Here is a 14,788-nt window from a genome sequence, read left to right as displayed (position 1 = left end):
ATACTTCTTCACTTCTGTCAGGTATCACCTTCCCAGCACTTACAATGGAGCTTTACCTTTCTCCCTTGGCAGTTTCACAACCATTCACACCTTAGATCCTGTGACCAAAACTCTCCCCTTCAGACAGATTCATATGTGATAATGACTCAAATGTCATGAACATCGGTCAGGGGTTTCAATGACACATGTTATTGTAACGAATCTCTCTGCTTATAAGTTGATACTCCACCCCATGTAGTTTAGAACTGAGGAAGCCTTTTGGGTGAGAGGCGAAATGAATTCAGGATCCAATAAGAAGTCCAGTTTCCTTAATCAAGCTTTTAGGATTACCAAGACCTAGATGACTAAAAATCTTCATCTTCTAGACAGTTTGTAATCTGCTGGCCAACAACATTCTGGTAAACCTTCCTTTATTGCAGCAAGTTTTTTAAAATGTTGTTTCCATGTGTCTCTGTGTCCTCCCCTTCCTCCTCGTCTCACTGCATAAGAGCAGCGTTAAAAGCATTTAAAGCTCTTCCTCTACTTACTGCTGTCTGCTCAGATTCCAACTTGTTCATTACCCTGCATTCTTACTGTCCGCCTTTGAACTTGGTGTGAGTTGATTTGCATAATGAGGATTACAGCTGACATGCAGCGTCTGGGCCTGTCTTGCTGGATCCAGCAGAGGACACATGGTGCTCTGGCTGTTCTTGTTGTGCCAGAAAGATGACACCTTCATTCAGGACTCACCAGGAAGGCAGCGGTCGGCACTGAACGAGGCAGCTCTGCCTTTTCATCATAAGTGAAGAAATAATGAGGGGCAAAGAGGAATAGACTGTTAGAGAATGAAATTATTCATGTAAGAAATTATTGATTGATGCGGCGGTTAGATTTGCTAGATATGAGTTGATAGATTAAAACAAATGACATTTTCCATCAATTGTCTTATTTTGTTCTCAGGTGAAAGAAAAAAGATTTGATTTGTAGATCTTTTATTGGATTTTTTTCTGCAGAAACAAGTGAGGCAGCCACTAACTGCTAAACATTTGTATTTTGAGGCACAGACTATTTATATTTGTATTGCATTTTTTGATGAAGTCAATCCAAAGTTGAAAGACTACATTTTCTGTCTCCTGTATTGGCTTTTTTAGTGATTATTCCACACTTCTCTTCCAATATTTCTGTCATTCTGTCTTATCTTTGATAATAGGTTATCTGTTACTTGCATTGCTTGTGATAAAGAAATTGAAGCTTGTCTCCTTGTTGAACTTTCTGTCATCACCAACAGTCATGGATCATTTATCAACCAGACCATACATCTGTGTGGCTTTAGCAGCTAAACTATTTATGTGTTTATTTTCAGAATCTGATGTCCTGATAGATGTGTACAATCTAAGGGTCCTAGTTTTCTGGTCAGCTGAGTTGGCATAATTAACTATCTCTGTGTGATTTACATCTCACTTTCATATTTATTGTCTGGCACTGAGCTCTGATGGCTTCAAAAAATAAAAAATAAAAATACAGTCCTTATGTTTGTATATGTTTAGATATGTTTTAAAAAGCCAGAATGTTCAGCGGGTAAATAAATAATTTTGCAAATCTCCAATTAGTTCAAACAGTATTATTGTTATAACTGACCAAATTATGTGAGTTTTGTCAGGGGTTGTAAAAGCTAACGAAAACTCCTTAGGCTAGCTGGCTAAACTGGCTAAGCTTCTTGTTCTGGGTTTAACGGTCGTTGATGTAGTTCCATATATATATATCTATGGATGTAGTTCAACCTGACGTTTAATTAGTCAGAATTACTCCAAACACCTGTGTGAATAAACTCAAGATGGCGCTGTCTGCTATTTTTGGTATTGTGCCATAAAAACGCTGAGAAGAAGAAGATAGTCGACGAATCATGAGGAAGTACCGGTAAATATTCAGTCTGACTTAAACCAAACTCATGGCTGAGCCGGTTAGATAGCACGTTTTAGCCGTTAACTTTTATTTTTTATCGTTTCGCTTTCATGGCGGAGGTCGGGGAGAACAGCGGCCTCCGGCCTGAGGAACACGACGGGACCGAGAGCAGAAATGTCTCCGACCCCGCTGTGACAGTCCCACAGGGACTCTGGTCCCTAAATCATGACCGAAGAAAGAAGTTGGTTTTGCACATCGATTTGAACAATACCATACTGGTGTCGGACGCCATTACGGGACAGGGGACGGTCGCTGCTCTGGATTACTTCCTCACCACCGTTACCTGGGGGAAGATGAGCAAACAGGGTAAAAACTGAGCGCTTTCTGTGTCATGAAGGAATGTGAGGAATGTGTTTGTGTCAGCTGAGACAGAGGTAGTAACAAACTGTCACCCATGTCATAAAGTATCGATATCTTTTAAATGAAATACTCTTCAGCTAGTCAGCCTTCAGAGATTGTCCAAAAGGTTTTTCTACCTCAACTGAATTATCTGAACACATAAATGTGTTTGTAAGGCTTCTTTGTGTCAGTGACATAGGACATGCTGTTCCTGTGTACATTCCACTGTGACATACTGTTAACAAACAAATTCAATAAACCTAATGGGTCTAATGGATTTAAGGTCAGACAGTAACACAGACAAATGTGGTTTATGAAATCCAATCCATTGAAAATGGAGAAGACCTTAAGACAGCAGGTCCAAATGATCACTAACACACATCCTCAATGGAGGAAGTCATCTCCCAGCCTAAATTATTACCAAAATGTATATATAACACAGGTAAAAAGTCATACCTGCACCAATACACATACTACCAGTCTCATTAGTCAATACCAGATGAAACAGAAATTAAGGGGACATGATAGTTTATATGATTTAATATAGTTTTAGATACATAAGCTGCTGCCCGATAGTTGTAATAACTTCCAAGACCAATATGAGGGACATTTATTTAAAGAGACGTGTCTTACCAGGCTTGATGACAAGACAGGTACAGGTATTCTGTGTTCTTTTGGTCCATCACAATGTCTTAGGAATCTGACTTCTCAAGTCTGAGGTAGTTCTGTGCTTAAGTTAAGGAAGGATGACTGCATTTCAAGGATGCCACGTCATAGCATCTCACCGAAGGATTGCTTTGATGTCAAGTATTCTTTGAAAGATTTGATTGTTTTTTTTCTTTAGTAAAACTTTAAGGATGTTTCTTTTTTGGCAACGAGCACACAGAAAAAGCAGAAAAAGCTCCAAGATTTACTGATGTTATCCTGATTTACCAGAATTATATTTCCCTTTGGGACGAATTGTACAGTCCTGCAGCAGCTGGAGCTGACTGAATCTGATTTTAGTTAGCTCCTGAACTTCCTACACTACAAACTACAGTTTTCACCTCTGGTCCCACTCCCTCAGCAGGTCATGGCCAGTATGAATCAGGAATATAACGAGTATATCAGTAGGTCATCGTCACTCCTGTTATTCCTGCAGACTCCTAAACACAAGCTCGTTGTCTACCTAATCCTGCTTCCCTTTTATCCTGCTACCCCACAAGAGCTCTTTGTTCCCAAAATGCTGGCCTGCTGGTAGGACCAACAGCTTTTCAAACTAAAATCGGAGGTAGAGCTTTTGGTTTAGGCCCCTGTCTGGGAGCAGAATGCTTACAAATCTTAAAACATACCTCTTTACATTTGATTGGTTGATTTTTTTTCACTTCCTGTTTTACCGTTCCTTTATTTTGAACACTTTTGTCTTTACTTGGTTCTCATTTTTATCATATTAATGCGGTTTGCAAATCCTGTTAATCTTTCATCTTGTGTGAATATACAGTTCTATACGAACAAAGTTGAGTTGAGCTGTTCGTGTCGTATTAATTTCGCCGCGTCTCTTATTTCTGTACAGGCGGCTGGGAATGGCTGAGTGACTCTCCTTCCCTGCTCCCACCCTGCAGTGACGCTGTTAGTTACTACTCTCGGTTTGGACGGATACCAGGTTTCACTGCTGTTGCTGGGCGACGCTTCAAAGGGGTTTTGGATGAGCATCTGGAGCTGCTCCGCTGGCCCGAGGGCACCAAGGCAAGCGAGTGATCACAGAAAAGATGCTCTGTGCGCTTAGAGGAGGATTGTTCCACTCTGATCAATACAACTTTTTATATTCCAATTTTTCTTCGATGAGCAGTGGTTGGAATTGAGTGCAGTATGTTACCGCTGTTAGTTAAAAATGTTATACTAACCTCCCAGTCTGTTGTTAGAAGAAAAGACCGTCTAATCCAAATTTTCCTAAATTGTTGGCTGTCAATAGGACCATTCTTATGCTGTTTAATCCCAAACACACTTAGAAAGTGAGCCAAGATGAGCACTAATTGCTGTTTGACATGTTCAGGCTAGATACATGAATAATCTGTTCTATTAATTAGTTTTAGACTGGGAAATGCCATCAAATTCCCCCTGAATGAATGTACCCGAGCTCTTCTGCCACATCACACACTCTTAAGTTAATCTTTTGATAACTGAAGTAACATTTCCTTATCTCCGTTCACTGAGCCTCCCCTGAAACACCTATAACCCTCTGCTGTACCAGTGTGCAGAGATATAAGCATTCAAAAGTACATTATTGGCTTAATCGAGTATTTTCTTGTATCCTGGCAAATTAGTATTCCCTGCATTATCCATGTTTTGCTGGTTTATTTATTGGGGGGGGTAGGACAACCACCGGAGCACATTTTTCACTGACTAGACTGTCTTATCAAAGATTAGTGGAAGTGAACCTACTTAAACAATCACTAAAGCTTAGTTTAGGTATGTAATGCTTGAAGAAAGTATGTCACCCCAACCTAAAAGCTTTTATTCTGATTAGTATTGCTTTAATGGGAAAGAAATACAAAGAAACATTTTTCCTTTGCTTTTTTTTTTTTTTTTTTTTTGACAGGCAGTTTTAAAGGGGAAACCAGGTTTTCTTTATTGTAACATGCAAACATTTCTGTTTCCCCTCAGGGAGACAGAGAGCTGTCAGTAAAAGGAGAGGACGGGCGGAGGTACCACTGGATCCTTCCCTCCTTCTTCCAGCTTCTCCGAGACCTCGCACAGGAAGGACGGGAGTTTGCTGTCCTGTTCCGCACATTTGGAAGCGACCTACCTCGTGTCCTGAAAGCCATGTCCCGGGCGCTGAATGAGGGAGCTCATCCACTTTTCCCTGATCTGCCGGACCTGAAGGTGAAGTCTCATCTGAAATGAGATCTCTCTCAGTGATGTACTGTAGTTACACATAAACATAAGATGTTTTACACCGTATATTTCTAAATGTTGCACGTGTTGCAGCTGTAAAGGCGTGTAGTATGCAGCCTGTTCAATACAGTCAGGCTTTCTTCTTATGAGCAGCTTCTACTAAAAAGAAAACCTTAGTGGAAGATAAAAGGCGCCACAATTGCTGATCTTTCAGTTAAGAGAAACTGGTTGTATGAATTGAGAAATGGGGAGAATTTTAGACATGACTTAAAGCAACACTGTTGGTGCAAATAAGGCAGAAGGTAAGTGCTGGCAGGAAACAGTAACTTATACATACTGTTCGTTTTAACACACTTCATGCTTTTTGCTTATTTTTAATGTAATCATTACAACTCTTAAACTTAAATTCAGGCGTGATACTCAATAAGTGAACGTAGCTCTGGTCCTGCCTCATGTTGAAAATATGTGGAACTAATTGTTGTTTTTAGCCAAATCAAAGTGAGATGAATTAACTACCATCAAGACATTTGTATCAGCAGTGTGGATTTAAATTATCAGGATCAGGATTTGTACATTTCTCTCTCTAGAGTGCATGATTTCAAATGAAGGATTAGGGGGTGACTGTGGAAACCTTTAAGCTTTAAAATACAGGGTTGCATCCACGCATGCTACTTCAGACTTTACTGTGCAAAAAAGAGGCCTTATGTTAGTCTTGTCCAGACTGTGTTGACTGCTCTGGGCTCATAGACATCTGGAATGAAACATCACACAGTGGAAACGTCTGTTGTAGTCAGACCAGCTAGTATTTCAGATCCTACTTTGAAGAAATGGATGTCATGTGTTCCAGACCCAAGACCAGAAAGAGCATCTGTACTGTTCTCAGCAACAAGCCAGATTTTGTGACAGTATGGGCCTCTTAACAAAGCTCATTTCCACTCCTGTGAGATATTAGAGCAATATTTGCTACCCTCGAGACCACATCTTTCCCAGGGATGCCCATGCATTTTTTTTTAATAAGGCAGCGTAAAACACCATGCTGCACACATCACAAAGGCATGCTGAGAAAGTTAAAGAACTGAAAAATGTGATGAAAACTCCATGGGGTTTTTTGGACTGTTTTGAAGGCTTGAAATTCAAGAGTGTATTTATATTGAAAATGAAATGAGGGTAAAAAGTAAGTAAAAATGTCATTTTTGCACGATCGTCTGCTGGATCCTTCTGACAAACAGCACATACAGTTTGTCCTGATCTAACTTTATGGCCTTATTTGGGAGCATCACTAACGTATAGCTCATACAACTTATTTACAACCCTCAGCAAGCTGTCCAACAAAGTATTTTAAGGGAAAATTATCTTCTTTTTTTTTTACTCAGCACTCGGGCCTCTTTAATTGATGAAATGCCAACATTTCATCAACATTGTCTCAAGCTGCTGCCCACTGACTGACTTTCTAGGTGACTGCTGAATCATTGATTTTCTGCCAGTTCTGGTCAAAACCCTTCTGTCAGTTCAACTGCAATCATAACAAGCTTTCAGTTTGGTTTCAGTCTCAGGCATCAACATAGATTTAAATGTTGTTTCAGTCAGATTTTTCCATCTGGCTTGTCATCAGCAAAGGGTTGTCTTCTTTTTTTCCAGACAATTTAGACTCCAGGTATCTTACGTAGCTAAACATGAGCTTTTCCGTGTACACTCCTCTGAACTATATGTATTATAAGCTGATGCAGATCTTTAGTTTTTTTTTTTTAAAAACTTTTTACTATATCCCTATAAAATATAGAAGAAAAGCAGCTTCATCTTCCCTTTTTAACATTAAATAGGGTAGCAATATTAGCAGCTTATTATATTTTTTATTGATCACAAAAATGATTTTTTGGGACAATGTGTGTGTTGTTGCCCTGAGATGTTTCCTGGCAACGTTCGGCCTTCTGTGCCCTTAAACATTAGACCGTCTTCTCGCCCTCGCAGTCTCAAATACGTGCATCTCATTAGCTCCTCTCCAGGTGGGTTTCGTACACATTAATCTGCTGAAGTGGAAGGCATCGATTCTTCAAGAAAAGCGAAGTTTGTAATGGATAAATCAAGAGGGGGTTATGTGATAGGAGGGTAGAAGAGATGTTTAAAAGTGGACCTGTCAGTCTCACTTAGCTGCGTGAGGGAGGATATAGTGGAAATCTCCTTCAATCCGTCTGCTGTCAGGTTCTATTCGCCCATGTACTGAGACAGAAAGAGCAGGGGAGGAAATCAATCACAAGACATGATGTGACTGCCGGGTTTCTGAATATGAGTTGTTTTTCCTGCCTCACTGGCTGCAGCAGCTTCGCTATTACAGCCGTGATCCGCAGTGTAAGAATCGGGACTAATACATGTGGTACACTACATTGAACATCTGCTTTTGTGTCCACATTTTGCTCGTATATAGAATACACTGCAGCATATACGTCCGCAGGCTGCGTTCCAGCGTGCTGCACATCCAGAGAACATTTCAATACCTCGTGCGTTTCAGGGGTAGATCACAGACCCGGTGTGAGTTAGAGGATGTGTCCTGCTGTGGAAAACATTTTCATTGAAGACAGAATCATAAGCACAAGCTGGGTACATAATGGTGCTCAAAATGTATGGTACAGCATTCACATTAGTGGGTTGTGCAGCTTCATCCCAAAGTTGAGTGAAGATATGGATGAGCTCTGCAGTTATATGGCAGCAGGTAGGTTTGGCAGATATTTGGATGTAAAATTGAACCAGAATGAAGTTTTGATGAGAAGGTGGTTCCAGATGGAAAATAAAGGGAACATCACAGTTATTACAATTAATCTCTGACCGAGCTGCCATCTAGGGTGCCATACCATCGCCATGACTGAAATGATGCTGATCAGATTTAAAGTGTTTGATTAAAACGGTCTTAGAATTGTGCTTTTAGTTTAGTTGGAAGCTGTGTTTGAACTGTGAGCCCCGGTCCGGTTCAGTAGCTGTTCTTAAGTACTCACTCTGGTTTATCGTTAAGCTGGAGAACTGAAGAGATGTTTTTATGTAGGCGGCAAAGACTTATTAATTTTACACGTGGGACATTTTAATGCTGATATCAGTAATAATTTTACAAGTCACAGTATTTCACCACAGAGTCGTTTTATTTATTTTTTTCCTCCTTCTTGCTGTGATCCTTCGTCTCGTTCTCCACGCAGTTGAAAGTGGATGTGAATCCAGGCAAGATCCGCTGCAGCAAGAAGGGGATCGTCCTGAGCCGGGCCGAGGACCGCATGTCCACTCGTGACGGAGAGAGGGGCCTGTACCAGTACATGAGCTCCAGGCAGGGACTGGGAGGTTTCCAGGACCACTTTGACTGGTGCGCTCAAAGCTCCTCAGACCAAACAGGAAAATGGACAAATTCTGCGGCGTCTTACTGATCTTTTCTTACTCTTTCTGTGTCCCTGTTTGTGTGTCCAGGTGGGCTTCCAATACGTTCTCCATCCGTGGCGGGAAACCATTGTGGATCGACCCCTTCGACCAGCACGTACAACACATATTCATAGACGACAACATACGGCAGAACGATGAGGATACTATCGTTAGTCCAAAGGTCCAGTCACTTAATTTAACAGCAGAATTTTAAACTATATTTAATCAGATCAGTGTGTGCGCTCCAGTCACTTGAAGGCCTTTAAGTTATTAGCTAGGATTACTCATTCAATCTGTTTTTATTTATTGTCAGACAACATGTGCAACACATCCCACCCCCTTAAACATCTTAAATGATTTAGTTACCCATTATAGTTTAAGTTGTGCTGCAGTTAAAGTGAAACACAGCAAAAATAGTTTAATAAATACAGCTTTTTGTGGTATAAAGAGACATTTTCTATAATAAGAATGACAGTAAATGGTCTACATAATACCAAGTTAATATATTCATAAACAATCAATTATTTTGTCATTTTCCCATCAGCTGATCTTTTTTTTTCTCATTTTGCTGCTATGTATAGATTGTAATTGTACTGTATATTAAGAATAAGGGTTACTTTTCTTATATTATTGAAATAAGTATTTTCAGGACTAGCTTTTCTACAATAGTCAGAACAGCTTCTTGCACATGCAGAGGCAACTTACGCAACATCAAATGAAAACAAAAATAATCTCTAAAAGCCAGAAGTGAGTGACCTGATCCTGAGGCAAGTGAAAATTCTCTACTTGCACATAACTTGTGTCCAGAGTGCAATTTGCATTTGTCTCAACCAGTTGCAGCTTAGCAAGTTCAGTGGCTGTAACCGCAGCAACAGTTGAAGGACGAATGCCTCAAAAAAGAGAAATGTCAACTCCGTTTGCTGCCTTTCAAACCAAGAACAGGTGTCGAGTCATAAGTGTCGCTTCAGAGGCAGAATGTTTATGCTGAGAAGATCGTTGTTGTGTCCAAAGAGTGAATCATTTAGAGACACTTCTCAAGCCTTGAAATTGTCTTCCAGAATAATATCGAAGAAGCATTAGCTACATGCTGTCACAGTAATTTGTGAAACAGATCAAGACTTTAATCTGATGGGAAAATTACAGACTGTGGCATCGATCCCATGACTCGGTTCAGTCATCCACTTTGAAATGCCTTCAGTGAGGCCTCCTGTTCTAGCATCCAGGGCGCTGTTTCCAGTTTCAGCCTCAGTGCGTCTAAAAAAACCGAATTTTTGACCGAACTTTGAGGTTGTTGGTGTCTACGTTTGTGCATCTCGTCGACAGCTTAGCAGGTGTTCATCAGTCTGTAAGTAAGTTGTCAGATGGAGTGACATTATCTTCACTCCACCTGTCTTTTCTTCACTCTGCTTCACAACAAACTGAAACAAACGCACCCTCTGTGAATAATAGTCCTGATTGTATTCAGTGTTGTTCACCTCATGGTTGACCTCAGCCGTCGGTGACAGACGTTTCTTTTTAGGATGCTTTCCTCATAAGTGTTTGAGTTGTCCTGGATATGGAATGTGCTGCAAAATAACTAAAATCTTCTGATTCGATCGTATAATTGAGATGAAATATCCACTGATGTCGATCAGTGTCCAATTTATCAGTGCACTCCTCCACAGATTAGTTATGGATTGTGCCAACCAGCTGCTAGATAAGTTAAGTTTAGTTTTTTACGCTTTAGATATCAGTTAAATCTTAGATAGATAAAGTTATACATTTGCATTTCTGTTTGTGACCACTCCAGTAACAGGATAACTTGACTTTACCACTGAAAAATAATTCTTGCCACTGTGGGGCTCACTTTGATTCTCACTGGTCAAATTTCACCTTCTTTTTTTTTTCATTTTTATATATCGAATATTCATTTAAAAGTGATTTAGCTTCTATAACAGAGTGATGGAAACTTGAGAGACATATTCCAATCTAAACGGATTAGCAGGTCAGCGTTTTCAGCTCCTCTCTGAGCCTCTTGAAGGCTGCTGCAGCTGTTCGATGTGTGGCTGTGTAGAACGGCCAAAACCCAGGGGATCTGAGAGGCCTCCTGATTGTCGAAGGAAAAGCATTTCTGTTAAACACGATAAAAACGTGTTAAAATAATTACAGATGCATGAAAGTTAGCAGGCGACCAGTGCAATAACTGCAGCTACTTCAGTTTTGTGAAGTTAGAATGATGAGGGGTGAAGTCATGAAGCTTAAATTTCATCAGTTTCTTTTTGTCTTCTCCCTCCTTGTCTTTGTGTTTCTCAGGTTTTCTTGGACCCAGATGGTTCTGAAACCCGGACAGCTTGCACCTCTGAGCTGTTTGACATCACCTTGGTTCAGACCGACCTTCTCCGGGCCATTTCTGACCCGAACTACTTCACTCAGCGCGTCCACATTTGTCTGGAAAACTATGAGAGGAATCTCCAGCAGGGGGCAGGCTAGAACACACTTCAACCCATAACCTGCATGTCTGTTTCACAACCTCCAGTTTAGGGTGCGAATAACTCAGATGCTGCTGATTCCGCTTAGACGGGGGACGCAAAAATCACAATTAGTTCGTAGGTATTTTTAAGACAAAGATGAATAACTTATTGAAGAGTGGGGGAATGTTACTTGAATATATGCACTGCAGAGGAGGGATCATAATTATCTAATGATCAAATATATTGTTATAAACTGTCAGAGTGACGCACCAGATGTCGACGGTGTGGCAGCAAGTTGTGTCGGATTATAGCTGATCTTAAGTAGTTGAGATATTGCACATACTTGATCGACTGCAGAGCAGGAATAAAGGAAAGTTGGCTTATAAAAGCAGCACTTCATAGTCAGATTGGACTGTCTGCGGTCCAAAGTTGAACAAAAGAGTTTTTGACTCAGCTGAGCAGTGAAGTTTCAGAGCCAGACTGTAATTACATCCAACAGTCAGTGACTCATCCCTCCGCTGGATGACTGAAGGCAGAACTGGTGTCGGATAATGTGAAGAGCGGTGTTGCGTCCACTGCAGTTTTGCCTGAGCTCCGTCTTTTTCATCCCCAGGTCGGCACATTTGGATCACTGAGAAAAGGTTTACATCCACTCAGAAGCCGAAGGTAATAACTGGATACAACAACTATTATGAATTGGATTCCCATAACAATCGCCTTTGAATTTGAGCCGTTATTGTGGTCTAATGTGACTGATCTTATCAGCATGAATCACAAAAGGCCAGATGTTTAGATGTTTCCCTGATGTGGTCAGATGGAGGCAGACTGGGTCCAGAATGCACCTGTCTCAGCAGTCTGATTATGCAAAGAAATGTCTTCTGAGAGGCGCCGAGATGCGTCATTAGGCTTCCGTTTGCACTGAATTATCCTCTGCAGGTTTTATTGTTTGAAAGCACTTTGTGGGAAATACTTAACAAGTTGAATTTGTGTGGAAGTCAGGATATTTTTGCCTTAAAGCTTTAGAAGTATATTTATTGCTCCGCTTCTTGGAAGATTAAAAAAAAAAAGTTAAGAATTATTTTCTCAGGTCAATATTGAAGAGATGGGCGGCGAAGTAGAAGCAATATCAGAAAAGATAACACTCAAACACTGATCGAGTGATAGCGGCGTTGGTTTATTTTAGCATAAACTGAGCACAGACTTACTGAAAAAAAAGACATGTGTGCATACACTGGTAACTTGTTATTGGTAATATATATTATTTTATTTAACTCGGAGTGCATTGATGTATAAATATACATTTAAAAAAAAAAAAAAAACTGGAAGGAAAAGTTAAGTTTGTGCAGTTAATCTAAAAACAAATCAAGCATCTAAAAAGAAGAACAGCTCCTGATGAATTGGACTAAATTTAGAATTTGAAATTTCCAAAGGATGGAAACCAATGTGAACGTGGTCTGTACGGGCCCACATTAAAGGGTGCTGAAGTGGCGTGAGAGAGTAAAAACCATACATTGCGTTGTTGTACGGCAGCTCTGGTGGAGTTTTCACAACAAAAAAAACTAAATATATACTTACAGTATGAAAACATCTTTATCCTGTTTTAGATGACACGATGATGTGGTTATATATTTGAAAAAAAGTTTTTTTACTGAACATTAGAGGTCAGAATTATTTTTGCCATGATAATGTTTTGCTATATATTGAAATGTTAGAATTTATCGTTGGTTCTGTCAAATTCATCTTTGAAACTTAGTGTTTTGTAAACACTATATGGAAAAAAAAAACTATACGGAAAGAACCATTTAAGGTGGTAAAAAGATACAACATCAGGCCCAACATCTGCCATTTACACAGCATTAACTGTAAGAACATAACTCGCAGTATTGTCGTCAGTTTGAACATAATATTTAGTAGTTTTTCTTTTTTAAACATCAGTTATATTTACCTTTTGTTCTTCCTCTACAGAAAATATTGAAATAATGTAGAAATGTCTCCGTGGTGAAAAGTTGAAACAATGTTTGAGAAAATCCGTAAAAGAAAATGCAACCAAATCTGAAATATTAGTCGTCTTTTGGCTTCCAGTTGAAGCCACATGCCTGTGCCTGTCTTCAAGGCGCCGCACACAGAGGTTTTTAATCTTCCACCGTTTTGTAAAAGCTTTATAGAACCTTTGAGTCGCACATCAAGTGTGAGTCCACTTCTTTTTTTCTAAGCTGCTTTGAACTCTTCGATATTTTATGTTCGCCTTTTGCGATTCTTCTTCCAACAAGAGAAATTTTGGGAGTGAATGGAGGCAGACTTTATACACGTGACATCAAAGGTAAATTGATTATTCACTGCCTCAGTTAACTTTACTTCCCACTTTTTGCTCCTAACGCTGAGCCTCAGCTATTCCTCTAACTCTTTACCCCTTTAATGTCATGCTCTTCCATTTGCTAGAGCACTTTTTTTGGTGGCTATGCTGTATCTTAAATCATCTCAACCACTCAGTTTAGCTTCGTAAAACTAAAAGAAATTCTATATTATGCCATAACTCTTTCAAATACTTCTATCATAAAATGTCACCCCAGCCAGTTGTGATGAAAAAGATATTGATTTCCCCAAAAGATTGGTTGAAATAAAAAAGATTTAAATTTGCACTCATTATGCAGGTTAAAGTCAGCATTTCATTAAGGTAATCATTTTAAAATGCCAGTACGTTACACGTTGAAGTTCTTTAGTGGAAACCAAGCCAAAGCAGCCATAAAATACCGTAAAATCAGCCAGATGATCGCCAAGGTTTTATTTTAAGGTGGCGCTGACATTCATTTAACTGCACATCTCATCAATACTTGGAAGTTTGGAAAATGAACCTTATTTGTCATTTGTTAACGTTCCTGATGTCAAATATTACAAAACTGTTCAATAAAATGTAAAGGAGTCGTTACAAAGCTGTTTTTGTGTTTTTGTAAACCGGAGCACATCGGTCTGTTAGTAAAGTACAGTTAGTAACGCCAGATTGGAGTTCTCCAATCACCCTTCTCCCACCACATAATGTATCGTGTATAAATCATCAACATCTTTTTGTTTGGGTGCTTGTGTTATTATATTTGCACAGTCTGAAACCCAGTTTATGGGGATTAGAACACTCAAATACTGGGTTTGGCCAGTTTAAATGGCTTTTTTTTTTTTCTTATTTAAATGTTTACGACAACTACAGTCATCGGCATCACTGCGGCAACCAGAGGTCACCTGAAGAAATGAAGAGTGGAAGCAGAACTGGACTTGATAAGGGAGAGCTTATAAGATAAAGTGCTTCCTTTCTTTGTAGTTTGGCATGAGATTAAAGTGCAGTGCTGGGCTCAACGGAAATGTTTGAAGTGAGGACTTATCAAGGTAATTCTGTTTGTACGCTTCTAAAAATGTTTGTGCGTTTGGCTTCAGAGACTTTCAATTTGTCTCAAGTCATAAACTGAGTGTGTCAGACTGTGATTGATCGCAGTGATGCTGCTGGTCACTGCAAGACAAGATGTCAAAAGTATATACTACGCCAGCAGAAAGGACTGTAGTATATACACTAAAGTGTCAGTTTTGCATATATATTGATATAAAATGCATATATTCCTGCTTTGTATTGTCTCCTGCTCTTGTTCTGTTGGACACTACAAACCTAATTTCCTGAGGAGTTCTCTAAAATTAAAGCTTTTTAAACATTTATTCATTGTATCCAAGACAGTAAAGTTTACTGGATATATAAGTAACTACAATTTGAAAGATTCTACAGTAAAGATGATTAGTGATGGTGTTTG

General features: G+C 39.6%; 1 protein-coding gene across 2 annotated transcripts; it reads left to right on the top strand.

Annotated features, from left to right (window-relative positions):
* Positions 1-1,869: 1,869 nt before the first annotated feature.
* LOC140272271 (uncharacterized) lies at positions 1,870-13,980 on the top strand. Of its 2 annotated transcripts, XR_011907906.1 has the most exons (7): positions 1,870-2,247; positions 3,833-4,005; positions 4,924-5,142; positions 8,337-8,497; positions 8,599-8,731; positions 10,843-11,071; positions 11,614-13,980. XR_011907906.1 is itself a non-coding variant. In XM_072367661.1 (6 exons), exons 1-6 carry the CDS (start codon positions 1,992-1,994, stop codon positions 11,017-11,019), a joined length of 1,119 nt encoding a protein of 372 aa, XP_072223762.1. In that variant the 5' UTR covers positions 1,870-1,991; the 3' UTR covers positions 11,020-13,942. The 2 variants fall into 2 exon arrangements, 1 of the variants encoding a protein (XP_072223762.1); XM_072367661.1 differs by having other exon boundaries at positions 10,843-13,942.
* The last annotated feature ends 808 nt before the right edge of the window (positions 13,981-14,788 follow it).

Source organism: Leuresthes tenuis, unplaced genomic scaffold (genome assembly GCF_036924035.1).
Source record: "Leuresthes tenuis unplaced genomic scaffold, fLeuTen1.0.hap1 SCAF_16, whole genome shotgun sequence".
Classification (NCBI taxonomy): domain Eukaryota; kingdom Metazoa; phylum Chordata; class Actinopteri; order Atheriniformes; family Atherinopsidae; genus Leuresthes; species Leuresthes tenuis.
The sequence above is the reverse complement of the archived record's forward strand: the minus strand, read 5'-3'. Positions and strand labels throughout refer to the sequence as shown.